The sequence below is a fragment of the Schistocerca piceifrons genome, chromosome 11 (assembly GCF_021461385.2).
Source record: "Schistocerca piceifrons isolate TAMUIC-IGC-003096 chromosome 11, iqSchPice1.1, whole genome shotgun sequence".
NCBI lineage: Eukaryota > Metazoa > Arthropoda > Insecta > Orthoptera > Acrididae > Schistocerca > Schistocerca piceifrons.
In genome coordinates, this window is record NC_060148.1 from 95,161,666 (window position 1) to 95,181,524 (window position 19,859).

Consider the following 19,859-nt stretch of genomic DNA (forward strand, 5'->3'; position numbering starts at 1 on the left):
AGTGAATCTGTGTGCTTCCATTGAGCTGACTGGCGCTCTGTTTCTGGATTGAAAAATGGCATCCACGTCTCATCCATTGTCACAACCGAGGAAAAGAAAGTCCCATTCGTGCTGTCGTTGCGCATCAACATTGCTTGGCAACATGCCACACGGGCAGCCGTGTGGTCGTCCGTCAGCATTCGTGGCACCCACCTGGATGACACTTTTCCCATTTTCAGGTCGTCATGCAGGATTGTGTGCACAGAACCCACAGAAATGCCAACTCTGGAGGCGATCTGTTCGACAGTCATTCGGCGATCCCCCAAAACAATTCTCTCTACTTTCTCGATCGTGTCGTCAGACCGGCTTGTGCGAGCCCGAGGTTGTTTCGGTTTGTTGTCACACGATGTTCTGCCTTCATTAAACTGTCGCACCCACGAACGCACTTTCGACACATCCATAACTCCGTCACCACGTCTCTTTCAACTGTCGATGAATTTCAATTGGTTTCACACCACGCAAATTCAGAAAATGAATGATTGCACGCTGTTCAAGTAAGGGAAACGTCGCCATTTTAAGTATTTAAAACAGTTCTCATTCTCGCCACTGGCGGTAAAATTCCATCTGCCGTACGGTGCTACCATCTCTGGGACGTATTGACAATGAACGCGGCCTCATTTTAAAACAATGTGCATGTTTCTATCTCTTTCCAGTACGGAGAAAAAAAATCGGAGGCCTTAGAACTTGAATGCACCTCGTAAAAGGTTCTTACTAGAAAGATCCAGGGCAACCCATTACTTAATAATTAAAAAAACCACAGATGCTTGTAAAAGCGAAAATATGATACTGGTGTGAAATCAAAAATGGCCTCTGTTTCTAAATGCAAACTCTTGTCTTACACATAGATTTACCAGAAACCACAGTCAACATTTTGAATGTGTTGCAGCACTTTATTCCATTTTGAAGGAAAATTTAATGCAAATTCTTTGGTTCACATTTTTTGAAAGTAATAGTTTGCCGAGCACTCGAAATCATACACAATATTTCAACTATCAATAATGGAAAACAGCTGAAATCGCAAATATACTTCAGGACCATGTGTACCAATTAGATAACCATTTCTTTGAAAATGTGATGTCTAAAGCATTTGAAAATAAAAAATTCGCATTACGTTTTTATTACAGTTCATTACGGAATGATTGAAACACTGATTGTGTCAGTTACTAAGCTGTAATGCAAACACCTTTGTTTTTTGACCATCGTTCAATTACACTGGCCACAAATGAAATTATTTTAATTGTTATGTGTGGATGTTGTCATTTGAAGAAAGATCTTAATGATGTGTGAACCCATAATGGTGCCAACGCTAACTAAGAATGTCTTATGATCTGAAGATGGTTAGAGTACTAGCCGAAGTAGTAAGCCATCTAAGTAAAGGTGGTTTCATGTGCGATCTTGACTTCATGGGTTTTCAATCCGCAACATATACGAAAATTTACTGCTGCATTTCTGTAAAAATATAAGACCAGTTCAGATTTAAGAATACAATGTTTTCTCAATAAAGTTTAAGTTATGATTGAATGATACGTATAACATAGAAACTGCATAGAAATGCATCACTAACATCACAGTTATGATATTTAGTAATTCCTAGAACTTCATTCAGATCCTATATCACACCTGGTGGTTGCACAATAAATATGAAATACGTAATTGATAAAAATTCAGTAGTAATTGGTACAAGTGTTTAATATGCATTATTATTATTGTTGTTGTTGTTATTCAGATGTCAGAAACCCGCATACTTACAACGAAAAGAATAGATTGCTACTGACTGGAAAGTAAACAGATATCCCGTGCTATTACCCCACACAATCCCAAACCTTCTGCCACCCCCAAGAGCCAGTTACAGAGGAATGTCCCCTTCGTTCCCAACACCCCCCCTGGACTGAGACAACTGAACCACATCCTTTGTCAGGACTTTGAATATCTATCATGCCCCAACATGAGGGACATCGTACCTAAGACCCTTCCCACCACTCCTGATGTGGCCAACCCCCACAACAATTTCATCTCTTTGCTACTCTCAATCCCATCCTGTTACCACATGGATAGTATCTCTACATCTACATGTTTACTCTGCAATTCACACTTAAGTTCCTGGCAGAGGGTTCATCGAACCATTTTCATACTACTTCTCTACCGTTCCACTCTCGAATGGCGTGTGGGGGAAAAAGGACCCCTAAATCTTTCCGTTAGAGCTCTGATTTCTCGTATTTTATTATGATCATCATTTCTCTCTACGTAGGTGGGTGTCAACAAAATATTTTTGCATTTCAAAGAGAAGGTTGGTAATTGAAATTTTGTAAATAGATGTCGCCGCAAAAAAAACTGCCTTTGTTTCAATGACTACCACCCCAACTCGCATATCATATCAGTGACACACTCACCCCTATTGCACGATAACACGAAACGAGCTGCCCTTCTTTGCACTTTTTCAATGGCCTCCATTAATCCTACCTGGTAAGGATCCCACACTGCGCAGCCTTATTCCAGCAGAGGACGGACAAGTGTAATGTAGGCTGTCTCTTTAGTGGGTTTGTCGCATCTTCTAAGTGCTCTGCCAACAAAGCACAGTCTTTGTTTCACCTTCCTCACAATATTATCGATGTGGTATCTCCAATTTAAGTTGCATGTAATGGTAATTCCTAGGTATTTAATCAAATTGACAGCCCTTAGATTTGTGCAGTTTATCGTTTACCCAAAATTTATCAGATTTCTTTTAGTACCCATGTGGATGACCTCACACTTTTCTTTGTTTAGTGCCAACTGCCATTTTTCGCACGATACAGAAATTCTCTCTAGATCATTTTGTAATTGGAATTGATTGTCTGATGATTTCCTAGACAGTAAATTGCAGCGTCTTCTGCAAACAATTTAAGGGGGCTGCTCAGATTATCACCTAGATCATTTATGTAAATCAGGAACAGCAGAGGAGCCGGGTGCAAGACCTGTCCAATCCACCCACCCATCTCTTCATATTCCAGTCCTATCACAGGCTTCTCGTACCCCATCAGAGCCAGGCCATCTGTGAAAGCAGCTATGTCATATACCAGCTCTGCTGCAATGATTGCACAGCTTTTTTTTTATTTAGGTATGACTACCAATCAACTTGGAGCGTCCAGACCCTCCTCCCCAACACCAGCTTTTCTGAACTGAACAGATGGGAGTTATCCTTACAACACATTATCTGCATTCACAATTATCCTTGCCTCATCCTACGGTTCCCACGCCCTCTACCCGACAGTTTCCACCCCCTCTGTCCTGTAACCACACTACTATTCACATACCCTCATCCTCAATGTGTGCTGCCCTCTGCCAATGCACCTCCCAACCCTCCCTTCTTTCCCCCTCACTGTTCCTCTCCTTTCCCCTGCCATTTCTTTGCCACAGTCTCCTAACACTGAGCCTGGTGGCAGTCTTGTCATGCCTCCTAGTCCCTGCACACACCCCCAGACAGCTCTCTTCTCTTCCCCACCCATACCCTGCCATCGCTTCCGCCTCCTCAAAATTGCTCCTTTCATTCGTTGTGTGTGTGTGTGTGTGTGTGTGTGTGTGTGTGTGTGTGTGTGTGTGTGTGTGTTTGTTCTGAATAAGGCTTTGCCTAAAAACTATGTGTGTAACAGTCTTTCCATTGATCCTGCATGCAACTCAGTGTGTCACCTTCACGGTGAGTAGCAGTCTGTCCTTTTCCTGCTGATGTTGTCGATGTTCCAACCTGGAGTTTCCATTGTTTGAAACACTGCAGTATATAAAATTTGATCAAAATTTGGCACCTTCTAGTGTATTCTCAGAAGCCTGAAGTCATATGTGGAGGGCTGTCAATTTGACTAAATACCCAGGAATTACAATTACATGCAACTTAAATTGGAAAGACCACATAGATGATATTGTGGGGAAGGCAAAACAGAGACTGCGCTTTGTTGGCAGATCACTTAGAAGATGCGACAAACCCACTAAAGAGGCAGCCTACATTACACTTGTCCGTCCTCTGCTGGAATATTGCTGCGCAGTGTGGGATCCTTACCAGGTAGGACTGATGGAGGACATCAAAAAAGTGCAAAGAAGAGGAGTTGGTTTCGTGTTATTGCGCAATAGGGGTGAGTGTGTCACTGATACGATACGCGAGTTGGTGTGGCAGTCACCGAAACAAAGGCGGTTTTCTTTGTGGCGAGATCTATTTACGAAATTTCAGTTGCCAACTTTCTCTTCCGAATGTGAAAATATTTTTTTGACACCCACCTACTTAGGGAGAAATGATCATCATAATAAAATGAGAGAAATCAGAGCTCTAACGGAAAGATTTAGGTGTTCCTTTTCCCCACGCGCCATTCAAGAGTGGAACGGTAGAGAAGTAGTATGAAAATGGTTCGATGAATCCTCTACCAGGCACTTAAGTGTGATGTGTGGCTTATGAGCAGCTGCTCGACCGTGAAATCCAAGTTTTCTCACCTCCCACCTATCTGTCATAGTACTTGCAGTGGATTCTGATGCAGTTTGGAATTCCTGTGTGATGGTCTGGATAGGTGTCTGCCCATTACACATTATGATCCTCTTCTACTGTCAACATACGGGGTCGGCCTGTACGTTTTTGTGCTGTATGTGTCCCTTCACATTTCCACTTCAGTATCACATTGGTAACAGTGGACCAAGGGATATTTAGGAGTGTGGAAGTCTCGTACTTGGATGTATGGCACAAGTGACGCACAATCACCTGACCACATTCGAAGTCCGTGAGTTCCGCGGAGCGCCCCATTCCGCTATCTCACGATGTCTAATGACTACTGAGGTCGCTGAGTAACGATGTAGATGTAGATGTAGGTGCACAATATGGGGCACCTCCATTGTGGTGGTGCAGTCGGCTGGAAACCTGATGAACCTACTTGCAGTCAGGTTCCCACCCAGTCCAATGTTGAGCCACTGTTGTATCCGAATACAGTTAGCAATAGAGAAATAGTAAGTTAAAAGTTGTGCCCTATGTCGGAAGTTCTGCTGAACGCCAGTTTAATAAGCGAAAGCTACTTTTTCACGCTTTTGTGTGTGGTACAGTGATATAATGTCGCAGATACATTCGGTGGTATATGTGGATATCGGTTGCAAACTGTGCTACGAATGCAGTTTGTAGTAAAGAAGTTACAAATTAAAATGTATTACCTGATGCTGAAGTCCAACTCCACAAAAAGTGAAAATGTAATAAGTGATAAAAAAATTTTTGTTTTCATTCTTTCGTGGAGGGTGTCAGTAAGAAAAAGTTTTGCAAAGGTTTGAAAGTATGTGTAAATTTTGTCAGAAGGTGTAGAGTGTCTACTTGTGGGCTGTCAGTTTTACTGCCCAAGACAATTGTACAGGTTCTAACTGTAATAATTTTCTTACTGTGTTAAACTTTTAACAGAAGGCTATACTTCTTAATGGGTATATTATGACAGCATATTAAATTTTTAAATTTGATCAGTAATTACGTGAAACATTTAAAATCTAATCTTTATTACCTCCGACACTGCAACTGGTACTGTGTTTGGAGATAGCGTCTTTGCAATGTAAGTGAGTTGACTCCATTTCGACTTGCTATCCATCTGGGCCCCTATGAATTGAATTGGCACACTGTATGCTGAATTTACTGTAGGATCATTAATGTCTACTTCTGGAGCTGAAAGGTCATCATTACTTCTTTGACATTACATAATGAGACCCTGTGAGACAAAGACTTTAACTGTTAGCCAAATATGTCTACAGGTGGTTCACAGCTGTGTTGCTAAAATTGACTTTGTATCTTTCTTTGCAGTTCTTGTGTCATCAGTGAACATTAAAGATTTTGAAGTGTGCTTTGGTATCTAGCAGAATAATAAAGCAGTACGCTGTGTACATCAGCACAATATTTAGCTACTTTACTTTCAAAAATCTTCAGTTTCCTGAACAATTAAGGTACTCAATAGTGAAACTGCTTTATTAGAAAAAGGAGAAATGGATCATGTAGACAATTATACACCTATATCTAAGCCTTCAGTGTCTGCTAAAGTTATTGAAAAGGCCATACATGTGAGGATAATTGATCATTCCAGTTCGCATAATGTGCTGTCAAATGTAAAGGTTGGTTTCAGATGCTATATTCTCTTTCTCAAACAATGGAAAATCCAGGATGGAATGTAACAATACCGGAGAAGGAAAGTCGCTACTCACCGTATAGCGGAGATGCTGAGTCGCGATAGGCACAATAAAAAGATTCACACAGTTAAAGCTTTTGGTCATTAAGGCCTTTGTCAGCAGTAGACACACACACACACACACACACACACACACACACACACACACACACACACACCACTTGCACACACATCTGCAGTCTCAGAGAGCTGAGACCACACTGCAAACAGCAGCACCAGTGCATGACGGGAGTGGCGACTGGGTGGGGAGGAGGAGGAGGCTGAGGTGGGGAGGGGGAGGGATAGATGGTGGGAGTGGCAGACAGTCAAGTGTTGCAGTTTAGACGGAGGGCAGGAGTGAAGGTGCAGAGGGGGAGGGGGTAAGTAGTGGAAAGGAGAGAAAATAAAAGACTGAGTGTGGCGGTGAAATGACGGCTGTGTAGTGCTGAAATTGGAACAGGGAGGGGGCCGGATGGGTGAGGACATTGACTGACGAAGGTCGAGGCCAGAGGGTTACAGGAACGTAGGATGTATTGCAGGGAAAGTTCCCACCTGCGCAATTCAGAAAAGCTGGTGTTGGTGGGAAGGATCCATATGGCACAGGCTGTGAAGCAGTCATATCATGTTTGGCAAGGTGTTCACCAACAGGGTGGTCCAATTTTGCTGGTGGCAAACTCCAGTCCAGTCACTAACATCACCTATGCCATCAAAGGCAGGGCTACCTGTGAAACCAGTCATGTGATTTACAAGCTAAGTTGCCACCACTGTGCTGCATTCTATGTAGGCATGACAGCCAACAAGTTGTCCGTCCGCACGAACGGCCACCGACAAACTGGCCAAGAAACAAGTGGACCACCCTGTTGCTGAGCACGCTGCCACACATGATACCCCTCATCTCAATAACTGCTTCACAGCCAGTGCCATACGGATCCTTCCCACCAACACCAGCTTTTCTGAATTGCGCAGGTGGGAACTTTCCCTGCAATACATCCTACGTTCCCATTACACTCCTGGCCTCAACCTTTGTTAGTCACTGTCCTCTCCTATCCAGCCCCCTCCCCTGCTCCCATTCCAGCACTACACAGCCGTCATTTCGCTGCCACACCCAGTCTTTTATTTTCTCTCCTTTCCACTACTTACCCCCTCCCCCCTCCGCACCTTCTCTCCTGCCCTCCATCTAAACTGCAACACTTCACTGTCTGCCACTCCCCCCATACTATCCCTCCCCCTCCCCGCCCCAGCCTCCTCCTTATCCCCATCCATTCACCACTCCCGTCATGCACTGGTGCTGCTGTTTGCAGTGTGGTCTGGCTCTCTGAGACTGCAGATGTGTGTGCAAGTTGCATTTATATGTGTGTGTGTGTGTGTGTGTGTGTGTGTGTGTGTGTGTGTGTGTGTGTGTGTGTGTGTGTGTGTCTACTGCTGACAGGGGCCTTAATGGCCGAAAGCTTTAATTTGAATCTTTTTATTGTGCCTATTGCGACTCAGCATCTCCGCTATATGGTGAGTAGCAACTTTCCTGCTCTGGTATTGTTATATTATCTTTTTTACTGTGAGAGAACGGATAGAATAAAGAAAAAGTTGCAAACACTAGACATTGTCTTTGACTTAACCTGAGGGATTTGTTGTATTGATTGTAAAATATTACTGCAGAAATTAGACCATTATGGAATAAGAATAGCAGCCGACCGTTGGTTGGTCCCGTTCATACTTTTAAGAGCAGTCAGCAAAAGGTCATTCTCCACAGTATGAGGTTCAGTGCTGGGTCTGCTTCTGGTAAGTGACTGCAAGATGTTTCTCTTTTCTGATGACACTGGCTTGGTAGTGTAGAGTATTGACTGCAACATAGGCAGTGTCTCAGTTAGTGCAATTCAAAACATAGTTGCTTGGCTTGTTGGAAATAAATTAATGCTAAATCACAATAAGACCCAGATTTAGTTTCTAAGTAACAATTCAACCAAAACTCACAGTTTGATTATGCAGAACAGAAATACGATTAGTGAGTCTGCCAAACCCAAATTCCCAGGTGTTTAGATAGATGGTAAGCTGTGATGGAAAGCCCGTGTTCAGGAACACGTTCAAAAACTAAATGCTGCTATATGTACCATTAGAAGAGCATCTGAAATAAGTGATATCCCAACAGGAAAATTAGCTTGCTTTGCTTATTTTTATTCACTTATGACATACAGTTTGGGGTAATTCTTCCCTTTTGCAAATGGTATATTTTGGCTCGGAAAAGGGCAGTTCGAGCAGTCTGTGGTGTAAGTCCACGAACCTCTCGTTGGCCCATTTTCAGCAGTCTGGGAATTCTGATAGTAGCTTCTCAATACATATTTTTTTCAATCGTGTTTTGTTGTTAACAGTATAAGCTTATTGCCAAGAATTAGCAGCTTTCACTCATTTAGTACCAGGCAGGCATTTGGTTCACATCTCCCTGACTCTTTTGATATAAGGTGGATAGTATTATGTTAAATCCATATTCAGTAAAGTAGTAGAAGAATTAAAAAATATTAGCAGTAATTCATAAACTTTAAAGGCAGAACTGAATAATTTCCTCATGGCCCACTCATTCTGTTTCTTTGGGGAGTTCCTGGATAAAAATTAACCGAATACGTATGTTATGTTGTTGATTGTGAAACTTTTTACTTGGCAGGGTGTCACCTGTGACTCGTGTAGATTTTAACTTATCTCGTATTAATGTTTGTGATGTTAATTTTATGTACTGTCTCATTCCGTGACTGTGGAGATTTGCTCCTCGGTTTAGTCCTAGAAAACTAGATGTGTGCGGTAAAACCATAAAATAAAGCAAGTCATTAGAAGATAATTTACATAATTCATGTTCCGTAGATAACAAGGAAGAGTGGGCCCAATACAAATCCCTGTGGCTCTCCACATGTTATGTTGCTCCATTGTGAGGATATTTTCAGGCCAGAGATACAGCTGATTAGTGAGACACTCTGCTTTTTGTTATAAAGATAAGATTCCATACGTGCAAGAGGGGTGCCATTAATACCATCACACTTCAGTTTCCCAAGTGGAATTTTATGATCCATACAGTCAGTTTTTTTGTTTACTTTTGCTAGCACTTCACTTGTGACTCTTATTGTTTTCTATGTGGAGAAGCCTTAATAACAACTAAACTCAACAAGATCTGCTCAGTTAAATGAGTAAGTATTGTATCATACACCCCTATCTTACTAATTTCTCAAAAAGTTAGTGTTTTTCATTTAACGTATTGCTATAAATCTGTTGCTAACAGCGCTTTTCCTCTTGTGTGATATTATAAGTCTTTCTGCATCAAAGTTGTTAAACTTGAAATGTGAGACACAGTACAAAGTTAGGATGCAACCTTTGCAGTGTGCTGGTGCGGCAAGACAACTCGAGAGGTACCCTGTGACTCGGACGAGGCCCGAGCCGACAGCTTCGCTTGCGGCGAGGTGTGTGGACGCGCGCTGGCGTGCGGCAACCACCGGTGCGAGGCGGCGTGCCACGAGGGTCGGTGTGCCCCCTGCGCTCTCTCGCCGGACGTCGTCACCCACTGCCCCTGTGGCAAGGTGGCTCTGCGGGACATGCAGGTGAGGAACGCCACGGCTCAGCCTGGAATTCTCACAATTTTAAGACTATCATTTGGAGGTTCCAGCTGTGTCAAGCAGTTCAGCCTCTGTAAGTTTTCAACGAGATTACTGCCACTTTTTTAGCGAATGGCTTTGACATCCTCGTACAGTTTCATTACCACTTGCAACTGCACTGTCAGCGTATGTGGCAATGTACACAGATTTTTATATCACTTAATAGTGTGTTTGTCCACCTTTGGAACGCAGTACAGTATAGATTCTCTGCGGCATGGTTCTGACAAGTCCTTCGTAGGTTTTTTTATGTAATGGGAATTTTTGTTACTCCTAAAGAATGTTTTTTATTGATTTACTGCTTTTATTAATTTTTCCTTATGGAGTCCAGTTCCTTCAGTGATTCCGTTTTTGTATCATTGGTGGTGACAAAGTAATGTCCTTTCATGGTTCTCTTCAGCCTCGGGAATATAAAGAAGTTGGAGGAGTCCATGTCCAACGAATACAGCGCGTGAGGCAACATAATTATTTTGTTACAAAATTGTTAAGGCTTTTGTGGCCACTTGTTGACAAATTGCCTATTGGCTTCTGTCTCGGGTTCTTCGGCCGACTTTCATCTAATGATTTTTCTGACGTTTCGCCAGCACGAGTGGCTGGCATTGTCAAAGCTTCACCCTCCCTTGCCGGTGGTGAACTGGAGCCGAGCTCGCAGCCGCAGACTGTATGTACCTGGCGCGCCAACGTCCGAGGGCTTCTCCACGGTCATTTCCGGTGCGGTTCTCCTCTTGCTACCTGCGACGGTCGTTTGCTGCAGTACGGGAAGCCAGGATCCGTTTACCTTAAGGCTTTCCTCTTTCTTGTTCAAACTATTCACATGTTTTTGAATTTCTACAGCTTCTCTGAACAAGCGCGTGTGATAGTGCTTCTCCACAGCCAGAACTTCCGTGTCGGCGAATTTTATTACGTGGTGGTCTCATTCAGTGCGTGCTCTGCCATGGCCGATTTCTCCACCTGCCCCAACCTGCAATGTCGCTTATGCTCTTTGATCCTGGTGTTAATGGATCGTCCAGTCATTCCGACATAAACTTTTCCGCATGTGCATGGTATACGGTATATTTCCGACATTGCAAGTGGGTCTCTTTTCTCCTTCGCCGATCTAAGACACTCTTTGATCTTCCTTGTCAGTTTGAAATTCGTCTTTATGCCATGTTTGCGCAATATACGGCCGATTCGGTCCGTCACTCTGGGAGTGTATGGCAGAAAGGCCGTACCCGACATTTCTTTTTCTGGTTCCTTACTTCGCCGAGTGTTTGGCTCTGTTACACTTCTAATATAATTTGTGGAGTACCCATTGCTCCTCAGGACAGTTTCCAGGTGTTGCATTTCTCGTTTGAGGTGTTGCGGCTCACATATTTGTCCTGCTCTAGTTACAAGCATAATAATCATGCCTCTTTTCTGGCTCGGGTGGTGGTTTGACAGTTTGTGCAGGTATCGGTCCATGTGTGTCGGTTTTCGATACACGCTGTGTCCCAGGTTTTCGCCATCTCTTGTGACCAGCCCATCTAGAAATGGCAGTTTCTTGTCCTTTTCTACTTCCATGGTAAATGTTATGTTGGCATGGAGGCTATTAAGGTGTCTTAGGAAGTCACCGAGCTGTTCTTCACCATGGCTCCACACCACGAAAGTATCATCGATGTACCTGTACCACACCTCAGGTTTGCAAGTCGCCGAGTCCAGTGCCTGTGCTTCGAATTGTTCCATGAAGAAGTTGGCCACCACTGGGCTGAGAGGACTGCCCATGGCGAAGCCTTCCAGCTGTTCGTAGAAATCACCATTCCACGTGAAATAGCTCGTGGTGAGACATGCATGGAAGAGCTTTCTGATGTCTTGCTCTTGTCCTGAGGAGCAATGGGTACTCCACAAATTATATTAGAAGTGTAACAGAGCCAAACACTCGGCGAAGTAAGGAACCAGAAAAAGAAATGTCGGGTACGGCCTTTCTGCCATACATTCCCAGAGTGACGAACAGAATCGGCGGTATATTGCGCAAACATGGCATAAAGACGAATTTCAAACCGACAAGGAAGATCAAAGAGCGTCTTAGATCGGCGAAGGAGAAAAGAGACCCACTTGCAATGTCGGAAATATACCGTATACCATGCACATGCGGAAATGTTTATGTCGGAATGACTGGACGATCCATTAACACCAGGATCAAAGAGCATAAGCGACATTGCAGGTTGGGGCAGGTGGAGAAATCGGCCATGGCAGAGCACGCACTGAATGAGACCGACCACGTAATAAAATTCGCCGACACGGAAGTTCTGGCTGTGGAGAAGCACTATCACACGCGCTTGTTCAGAGAAGCTGTAGAAATTCAAAAACACGCGAATAGTTTGAACAAGAAAGAGGAAAGCCTTAAGGTAAACGGATCCTGGCTTCCCGTACTGCAGCAAACGACCGTGGCAGGTAGCAAGAGGAGAACCGCACTGGAAATGACCGCGGAGAAGCCCTCGGACGTTGGCGCGCCAGGTACATGCAGTCTGTGGCCGCGAGCTCGGCTCCAGTTCACCACCGGCAATGGAGGGTGAAGCTTTGACAATGCCAGCCACTCGTGCTGGCGAAATGTCAGAAAAATCATTAGATGAACGTCGGCCGAAGAACCCGAGACAGAAGCCAATAGGCAATTTATCAATTATTTTGTTGTTCACCAAAAAATCACGAACAAGCGTAGACGGTGAGCAGGAGCATTAACTTGGTTTTGTTTCGGTTCTTGTTGTTTTCTTGAGATTGCCTCACACGAACTGTGCATAACTTCCAGGAAGTATTTCTTATTGACCATACAACCATAAGCCAGGAACTCACGATGCACTATCCCAGTCTAATTGAAGAAAACTGTGTGAAGAACCTTCACATGTGAAGAACCTTCACATGTGATCGAACGTGTCGAATATTTTTCAGTCTTAGCTCCTCAGGCAGTTTCCATTGGGACATGGGAGCCTCAGTTTTGACATCTTACCCACAAGTCCATGTTTCGTCACCTGTTATAAACTCCTTTAGGAGTTCTCGGTTGTTGTTGACTTCCTTCAGCAGTCCCCCGAGTGATTTCTACGCAATGTTGGTTTTGGTCAAAATTCAACAATTTTAAAACACTTTGCTGATACATGTTTCATGACCGAAATATCCGAATAGAATTGCATGGCATGAGCCAAGGGATATGTTAACATCAGCAGCGCCCTCCCTGATGGTGATTTGGTCATTTTCCAGAACAATTTTCTTCACTTCTTCCACATTGTCATCAGTAATTCATGTGCTAGGGCATCCAGGACCGCCATCTTCAACATCCTTTTTGACCACTTGTAAACTCTTGTCTTACACATTGTAGATTCACCAAAAGCCACAGTCAACATTTCATACACTATGCTGCACTTCATTCCAGTTTTTTGGCGAAATTTAATGCATATTCTTTGATTTATCTTTTTCAAAAACATATATATCATTTTCGACTGTCAACAATGAACTATATATTCATAAAAGCTGAAAATGTGAACATATGTCAGGAACATATGTACCGAAAACATCTTGTTAAAAACAAATTGAAAATCAGATGTAGAAAGCCTGCGAAATTAGAAATTTCCATTATATTTTTATCACATCACCTGTTTGGCTTCAGATGTTTCTGCTCATGTCAAGCAATTCCCATAAATTGTGGGCTGATGGTTTGTGAAAGTAGAGCTGCCATCCAATAGTGTTGCAGATAACCTCCATCACTTTCAGATCGAGCGAATTCGAAGGGAAGATGTCAGTATTTGTTGACTCTCGTGTTCCTCAAACACCAGACCACAATTCTCACTGTGTGACATGGACATTTATTGGGCTGAAAGATGCTATTGCCATCAGTGAAGACATCGAGCAATAAGGGATGCATGCTGTTGGCAATAATGTTTGTGAGTCCATGACTGACATGGTGCTTTTGATTACTATAACAGGACCCTAGCACGGCCTGGTGAATGCCACCCGTAGCATAATATCCCCTCTAGTGGCAACTGTTCAGCTGGATGGTGGTGTATCAGGACACAATCATCAACCGGTGTAGGGCAAGGGTAAGCCAAAAATTTATCCCCAACATAGCTATACATTTTATTGCAATACAGATAAGACATATGTTAACATCATTTTTCTTTCAATATGGCGACCTTGCCTTTCAATGCACTTAATGCATCATTGCACAAGCTTCCTGACGCACTAAGAAAAGAAGCTTCCTGGCTGAGCAGTGAGCCACACGTGCACCACATCCTTCAGTTCTCAGTCAGAGGTGAATCAATGGCCTGTTAATACACTTTGAGTGAAACTGACAAGTTGCAGTTGAAAGGGGGGAAAGATCAGGACTGTACGGTGGGTGGGCTGTTACTTGAAACTCGTGTTCCCGCAGTGTGGGCAGAGGTATGTAGATGGGCATTGTCGTCCAACAACACACCACCTTTTGACAGTAGACCTCGGCGTTTTCTTGGAATGCCAGACTTTAGCCTCTCAGTAAGCACCTCATTGTAACATGCACTGTTTATTGTTGTCACTCTCCTGATAATGTTCCAGTACTGGACCTTCTGCATCCCAGAAAAGGGTAATCGTAAGTTTTCCTGCAGACCGTTCGGTTTTGAACTTTCTCTTGCTGGGCAGTTGTGGATGTTTCTCTGCCATTCACACTCTGGCTCGTAATGGTGGATCCGTGTTTCATCACCAGTGATGATTCTGTCTAAGAAGCCACCAAGTTCAGTACCAAAGTGATCCAGATGCTTTTGACAGATGTCCGAGCACGTTCGTTTATGCATAGCTGTGAGTTGAGTTGTTTGAGAACACATCTCGTACAGACTTTATGAAACTCCTGACTGTTGTCGACGATTTTGCGGGCAGAACTGTGACTAATTTGCAGACAATGTTCCATGTCATCAAGTCACTTGTCTACCAGAACTGTGTCGTGTGCACTCTAAATGTTGTTGTCATCATTTGTGACCGTGGATCATCGCCCGGCTTGTTTCTTACATGTAGCACTTATGCGATCATTTCTGAATTTTGTAATCCAGTCATAGACACTCCATTGCGGTATGATGCTGTTCCCGTATTGTGCTGGAAGTCTCTGATGAATTTCAGCACCCGATACACCTACCAGTCACCACTCATTGTACCTATTGGTTGCAAACTTCTAATGGAACAGCCGTGGTCAGTCTGCAACAAAAGGAAGACAGATGGAGGAATTAGACTCAAACTTCCATAACGGGATCACAACAGTGTAACAAAAAAATAAATTAGGACAGAAATCAGTATGAACAGAGCAAGAAGTGTTGTCACAGTATTGCGGAAAATATTTGTACTTGCCCTCGTAGGACACATGATTTGTCTAAGCAGGTGACACATTACCATTGATCCGTGTTCGAATCTCAATGAACCTGTGTGCACTGCCGTTGTAATTGGTGATGTCATTGTGTCGGTATAGGAACACGTAGGGGTCATCTGGTGTGGAGCTGCACGTTCAACAATATACGCCGAATGGTGTGCTCCTAGGCATTTATGCCTGCACCGGCCTCATACACTGTCATCAGTTGTGCCACAGATCTCCCCCTATCCTGCTTTACAGGGGGTCGAGCCTCTGACATCCACATTGTATGGTGAGGGGTGGACACCTGACACCTTGTCTCGTCGTGGTTTCGCCGTCCTTCGACAACTTTCCACAGCTGTTCACAATAGTAGTAAGCAAACAGCTGACAGCGCCGTTTTCTAGATATCTGTTTACAAACACTGGGCCTAAACAATCTGTCCTTCGTCAAGGTAGCCTAATCTGTGGATTTACGCATTCGCTCCCCATTCGTCCCTGCTCTGGTCATTTACTTTTCTTGGCATATTGCGTGCCTGCAGAGTTACCAGACAGTATTCAGTCCTACAGTGGGCAGTGCTGACGGTGTTCTCACTCATTTGTGTATGTAGCCTCAACAAATTAAGAGACAGACTGGCCAGTACTTACCTTCAAGGGGTGAAATGTGTAGCACTGCTTGTAGTTAAAATTTTGTATTTTTGATGATCCACAGCCTCCATATGCTTAATAAACATAAATGTGGTCCTTAGTAGGCTGTAATGGGATGTTTAGTTAATCATGTGATTAGCTAATTTTTAGTAAGCGTCATTGTCAAAGCACCTTAAAACCGATGTGGAAAAATACAAGAGAATAACACAAAAAAAAAGCTTTAGCTGCAAAGGAAGTGCACCATTTGCGACGACAAAACTCAGTGTGGACATGGCGTCTGCTGACAGCAAAATGTGTCAGAGGCTCTTGGATGAAGTATTTGAACCATTAACTTTCCCCGCTTGTGTGTTCACACAAATTAAGTGATGTAGCTGTTGGCTGACTACATCACGCATCCTCTGCTCTTGAACCTCTGCTGTTATTGTCTGACGAGATCATGTAACGTGAGCCTTGATTGGCTGACGAGATCATGTAATGTGAGCCTTGATTGACTGACAAAAGCGCGTCGCGCAGCACAATCTCGATTTCAGTGCTTCTGAAGCTACCGTACTGCATTCGGTGGAATTCGTATTTACAGTTTCGTAATACCAAACTATGCAGTGTACACATCGCTGCACATCGAAGATCTTTCCAAAATACTTTGTCTTTTGCCGTGTTTTTCCTAAAGTATTGGGAAATTGTACCATTCAAAGGATTGATATGTTCTACAGCTCTGAGGAAAAGCATATTGTCACTAATGTACTAAAGCAAATTTTTTACTGGGAAATACAGGAATATTTTGTCTTGTCTGCATATACAATCTATCTACCCTTTATTCCCCCCCCCCCCCTCCCTCCCCACAGGCTAATCAACAAAAACTGTGAAACTTGTCTCTTCTTGACCTCATCTCCCTGCAGCCTTACACATTATTCACAATGTTGTTGCCACGATTCTGTGGCTGCTGCAAACACTTCTAAAGAAGTCTGGTTTGACCACTAGAACATCACATATGTGTCTCATCCAAGAAGTCCCACTCATACCAGGTGTACCGGTATGAAATGAGCGTTTTTTTGTGAAAATGAAACACTAATTTTGAATTGAAAAGTAAAAACATTTTATTCAAAGTACTGACCATTGCTTTCTATACATTTTGACCACCTTTCTGGCAATTTGTGGACACCACGCCAATAGAAATGTTCGTCTTTTGAGGCAAACCAATCAGACACCCAATTTTCGACTTCTTCGTAGGAATCAGTGTTCCTCAGCCAATGTATGTCCCATTGATGAAAACAAATGGTAGTGGGAAGGGGCCAAGTCTGGTGAATATTGTGGATGGGGTAGCAGTTCCCAGCCAAGTGTTTTGATTGTACCCTGAACCAGTTTTGCTTTCTGTGCAGGTGCATTGTCGTGTAAAAAAATTACTTTGCCACGTCTTCTGGTCCATTCTGGTATTTTTGATCAATGCACAGTTCAAATTGATGATTTGTTGTCTGTAGCGATTAGTATTCACAGTTTCACTTGGTTGTAGAAGCTCGTGATACGCCACACCTTTCTGATCCCACCACATGTAGAGCATTGTCTTCTTGCCGAATCGATCTGGTTTCGCAGTCGATGTTGATGGTTGTCCCGGATTAACCCACAATTTTTTCCATTTAGGATTCTTAAAATAAATCCATTTTTCATCGCCAGGAACAATTCGATGCAAAATTGATTTTCTTTCATGTCTTTGAAGCAAAATTTGACAAATGGTTTTTCAGTTTTCCATGTGTCTTTCATTCAATTCATGTGGCACCCATTTTCCACACTTTTGGATCTTTCAAACGGTCAGAAATTGTTTGCTGTGCAACATTTAGCATTGCTGCCATTTTCTTCTGACTCAAAGTATCATCTTCATCCAATATTGCTTGCAGTTTGGCGTCTTCGAACTTTTTTGGTGGTCTTCCACGTTCTTCATTTCTTACATCAAAATCATTATTTATGAACCGTTGAAACCATCTTAAGGGTGTTGCTTCTGATAGAGCACGATCACCATATGCCTCGACAAGCATTCGATGTGACTCTGCAGCACTTTTTTTCAAATGAAAACAAAAAATTAATGCTTTCTGCAAATCATCACTTTCTGGTACAAAATTCGACACTGTTAACCCGATGAAAACATATGATGTTGTTTGTTCCATGACTTGATGTATACTAAATATCTTTGACAGATACCATACCAACCAAACAAAAAAAATTAAGGCTCATTCACAACAATTGTTCCTTATCGACACATTTGTATCATAACGCTCATTTCATACCGGTACACCTGGTACTGTTATCAAATGTCAACGTTACCTAGCAATATACCATGCGTACACCCTTGCAGTTGTCTGTCAGCACTTCTGGCACCCATCTGGAAGACACTTTTTGCCATTTTAAATATAAAGATCAGTCCTCACTCTCACCGCTGCCTCTACAGTCGTGTGCACTGTACAGTGGTGCCATATCTGTTGCACATTCACGACAAGTGCTCACGTATTTTAAAACAAACTCCATGTTTCTGTCACTTTGCAGTCCTGAGAAAAAAAATTTGAGGTAGCCTAACTAAAATGCACCTCATGCAAAATACAATGGACATTGCATGTAGATCTATTCATATTTATTAACAGTAATTTCCTTTTACAAAATTATTAAGGCTTTCATGGCCACTTGTTGGGTCACTGCCTGTTGGCTTCTTTCTCGGGTTCTTCAGCCAATGTGTGTTTGACGATTTTTCTGACGAGTCATCAGCACAAGTGGTTGTCATTGTCAAAGCTTCACTCTCCATTGCTCGTGGTGGACTGGAATCGCACTCGTGGCCACAGATTGTATGTACCTAGTAAACTGACATCCAGAGGCTTTAACCTGGTCATTACCACTGTGGTTCTCCTCTTGCTGCCTGCTACGGTTGTTCGGTGCAGCACAGGAATCCAGGTTCTGTTCGCTTTGAGGCTTTCTTCTTTCTTGTTAAAGGTGTTGTCGTGTTTGCGTATTTCTATAGCTTTCCTGAACTATCAGGTATGATAGCCCTTCTCTGCAGCGAGAACATGGGTGTCAGAGAAATGTACTGTGTGCTCAGTGTCGCACATTGTGTTCTCTGCCATGGTGAATTTCTCCACGTGCCCCAACGTGCAATGCTGCTTATTTTTTATGATCTTGGTGTTGATTGATTGTCCACTCATTCCAACATACTTTTCCATATGTAAATGGTACTTGGTGTATTTCCAACATTGCAAGTGGCTCCCTTTTCTCCTTTGCTGATCTGAAACACTCTTTGGTCTCTCTTGTCGGTTTAAATTAGTGTGCCACTCTGGGAATATATGGCAGAAAGGCCAAACCCGACATCTCTCTTTCCAATGTGTCACCTCGCTGAGGGTTTGGGCCTGTGATACTTATTATACAGTGTGATCAAAAAGTCAGTATAAATTTGAAAACTGAATAAATCACGGAATAATGTAGATAGAGAGGTACGAATTGACACTCATGCTTGGAATGACATGGGGTTTTATTAGAACCAAAAAATACAAACGTTAAAAAAATGTCCGACAGATGGCGCTTCATCTGATCAGAATAGCAGTAATTAGCATAACAAAGTAAGGCAAAGCAAAGATGATGATCTTTACAGGAAATGCTCAATATGTCCACCATCATTCCTCAACAATAGCTGTAGTCGAGGAATAGTGTTGTGAACAGCACTGTAAAGCATGTCCGGAGTTATGGTGAGGCATTGGCATCGGATGTTGTCTTTCAGCACAAAAAAAATTAAGGAAATCTGCAAGCTTTTGGAGCCAGTGGGTCCTCCATCTGGCAGAAGAATAGAAGGGGAAGGAAGAGGGATGAAGGAAAAGGACTGGCAAGGTTTAAGAAATGTGGAGAGCTACAGAAAAGTCGCCCAGAACTGTGGATCAAGGAATATTTACAGGATGGGATGAGGAGAAGAGACTTCCCTTTTCCTTCATTCATCTTCCTTCCCCTCGAGTCCTTTTATCAGAAGCAGCAGTCAGTGTCTCTGAAAGCCTGCATATCTCCTTAACTCTTATGTTTTTTGTCCTGTTGCCACTTGTTTAATAGATTTTTATCTAACCAATTATATTACATTTG

The 19,859-nt window shown here is 43.0% G+C and overlaps 1 protein-coding gene across 1 annotated transcript in view; it reads left to right on the top strand.

Moving 5' to 3' along the window:
- LOC124719745 (protein shuttle craft) overlaps positions 1–19,859 on the top strand; it is a 258,849-nt gene that overhangs the window by 124,880 nt on the left and 114,110 nt on the right. The window contains exon 10 of the mRNA XM_047244946.1: positions 9,537–9,754. Coding sequence (XP_047100902.1) covers positions 9,537–9,754 — 218 coding nt within the window. The remainder of the gene's footprint in view (positions 1–9,536; positions 9,755–19,859) is intronic.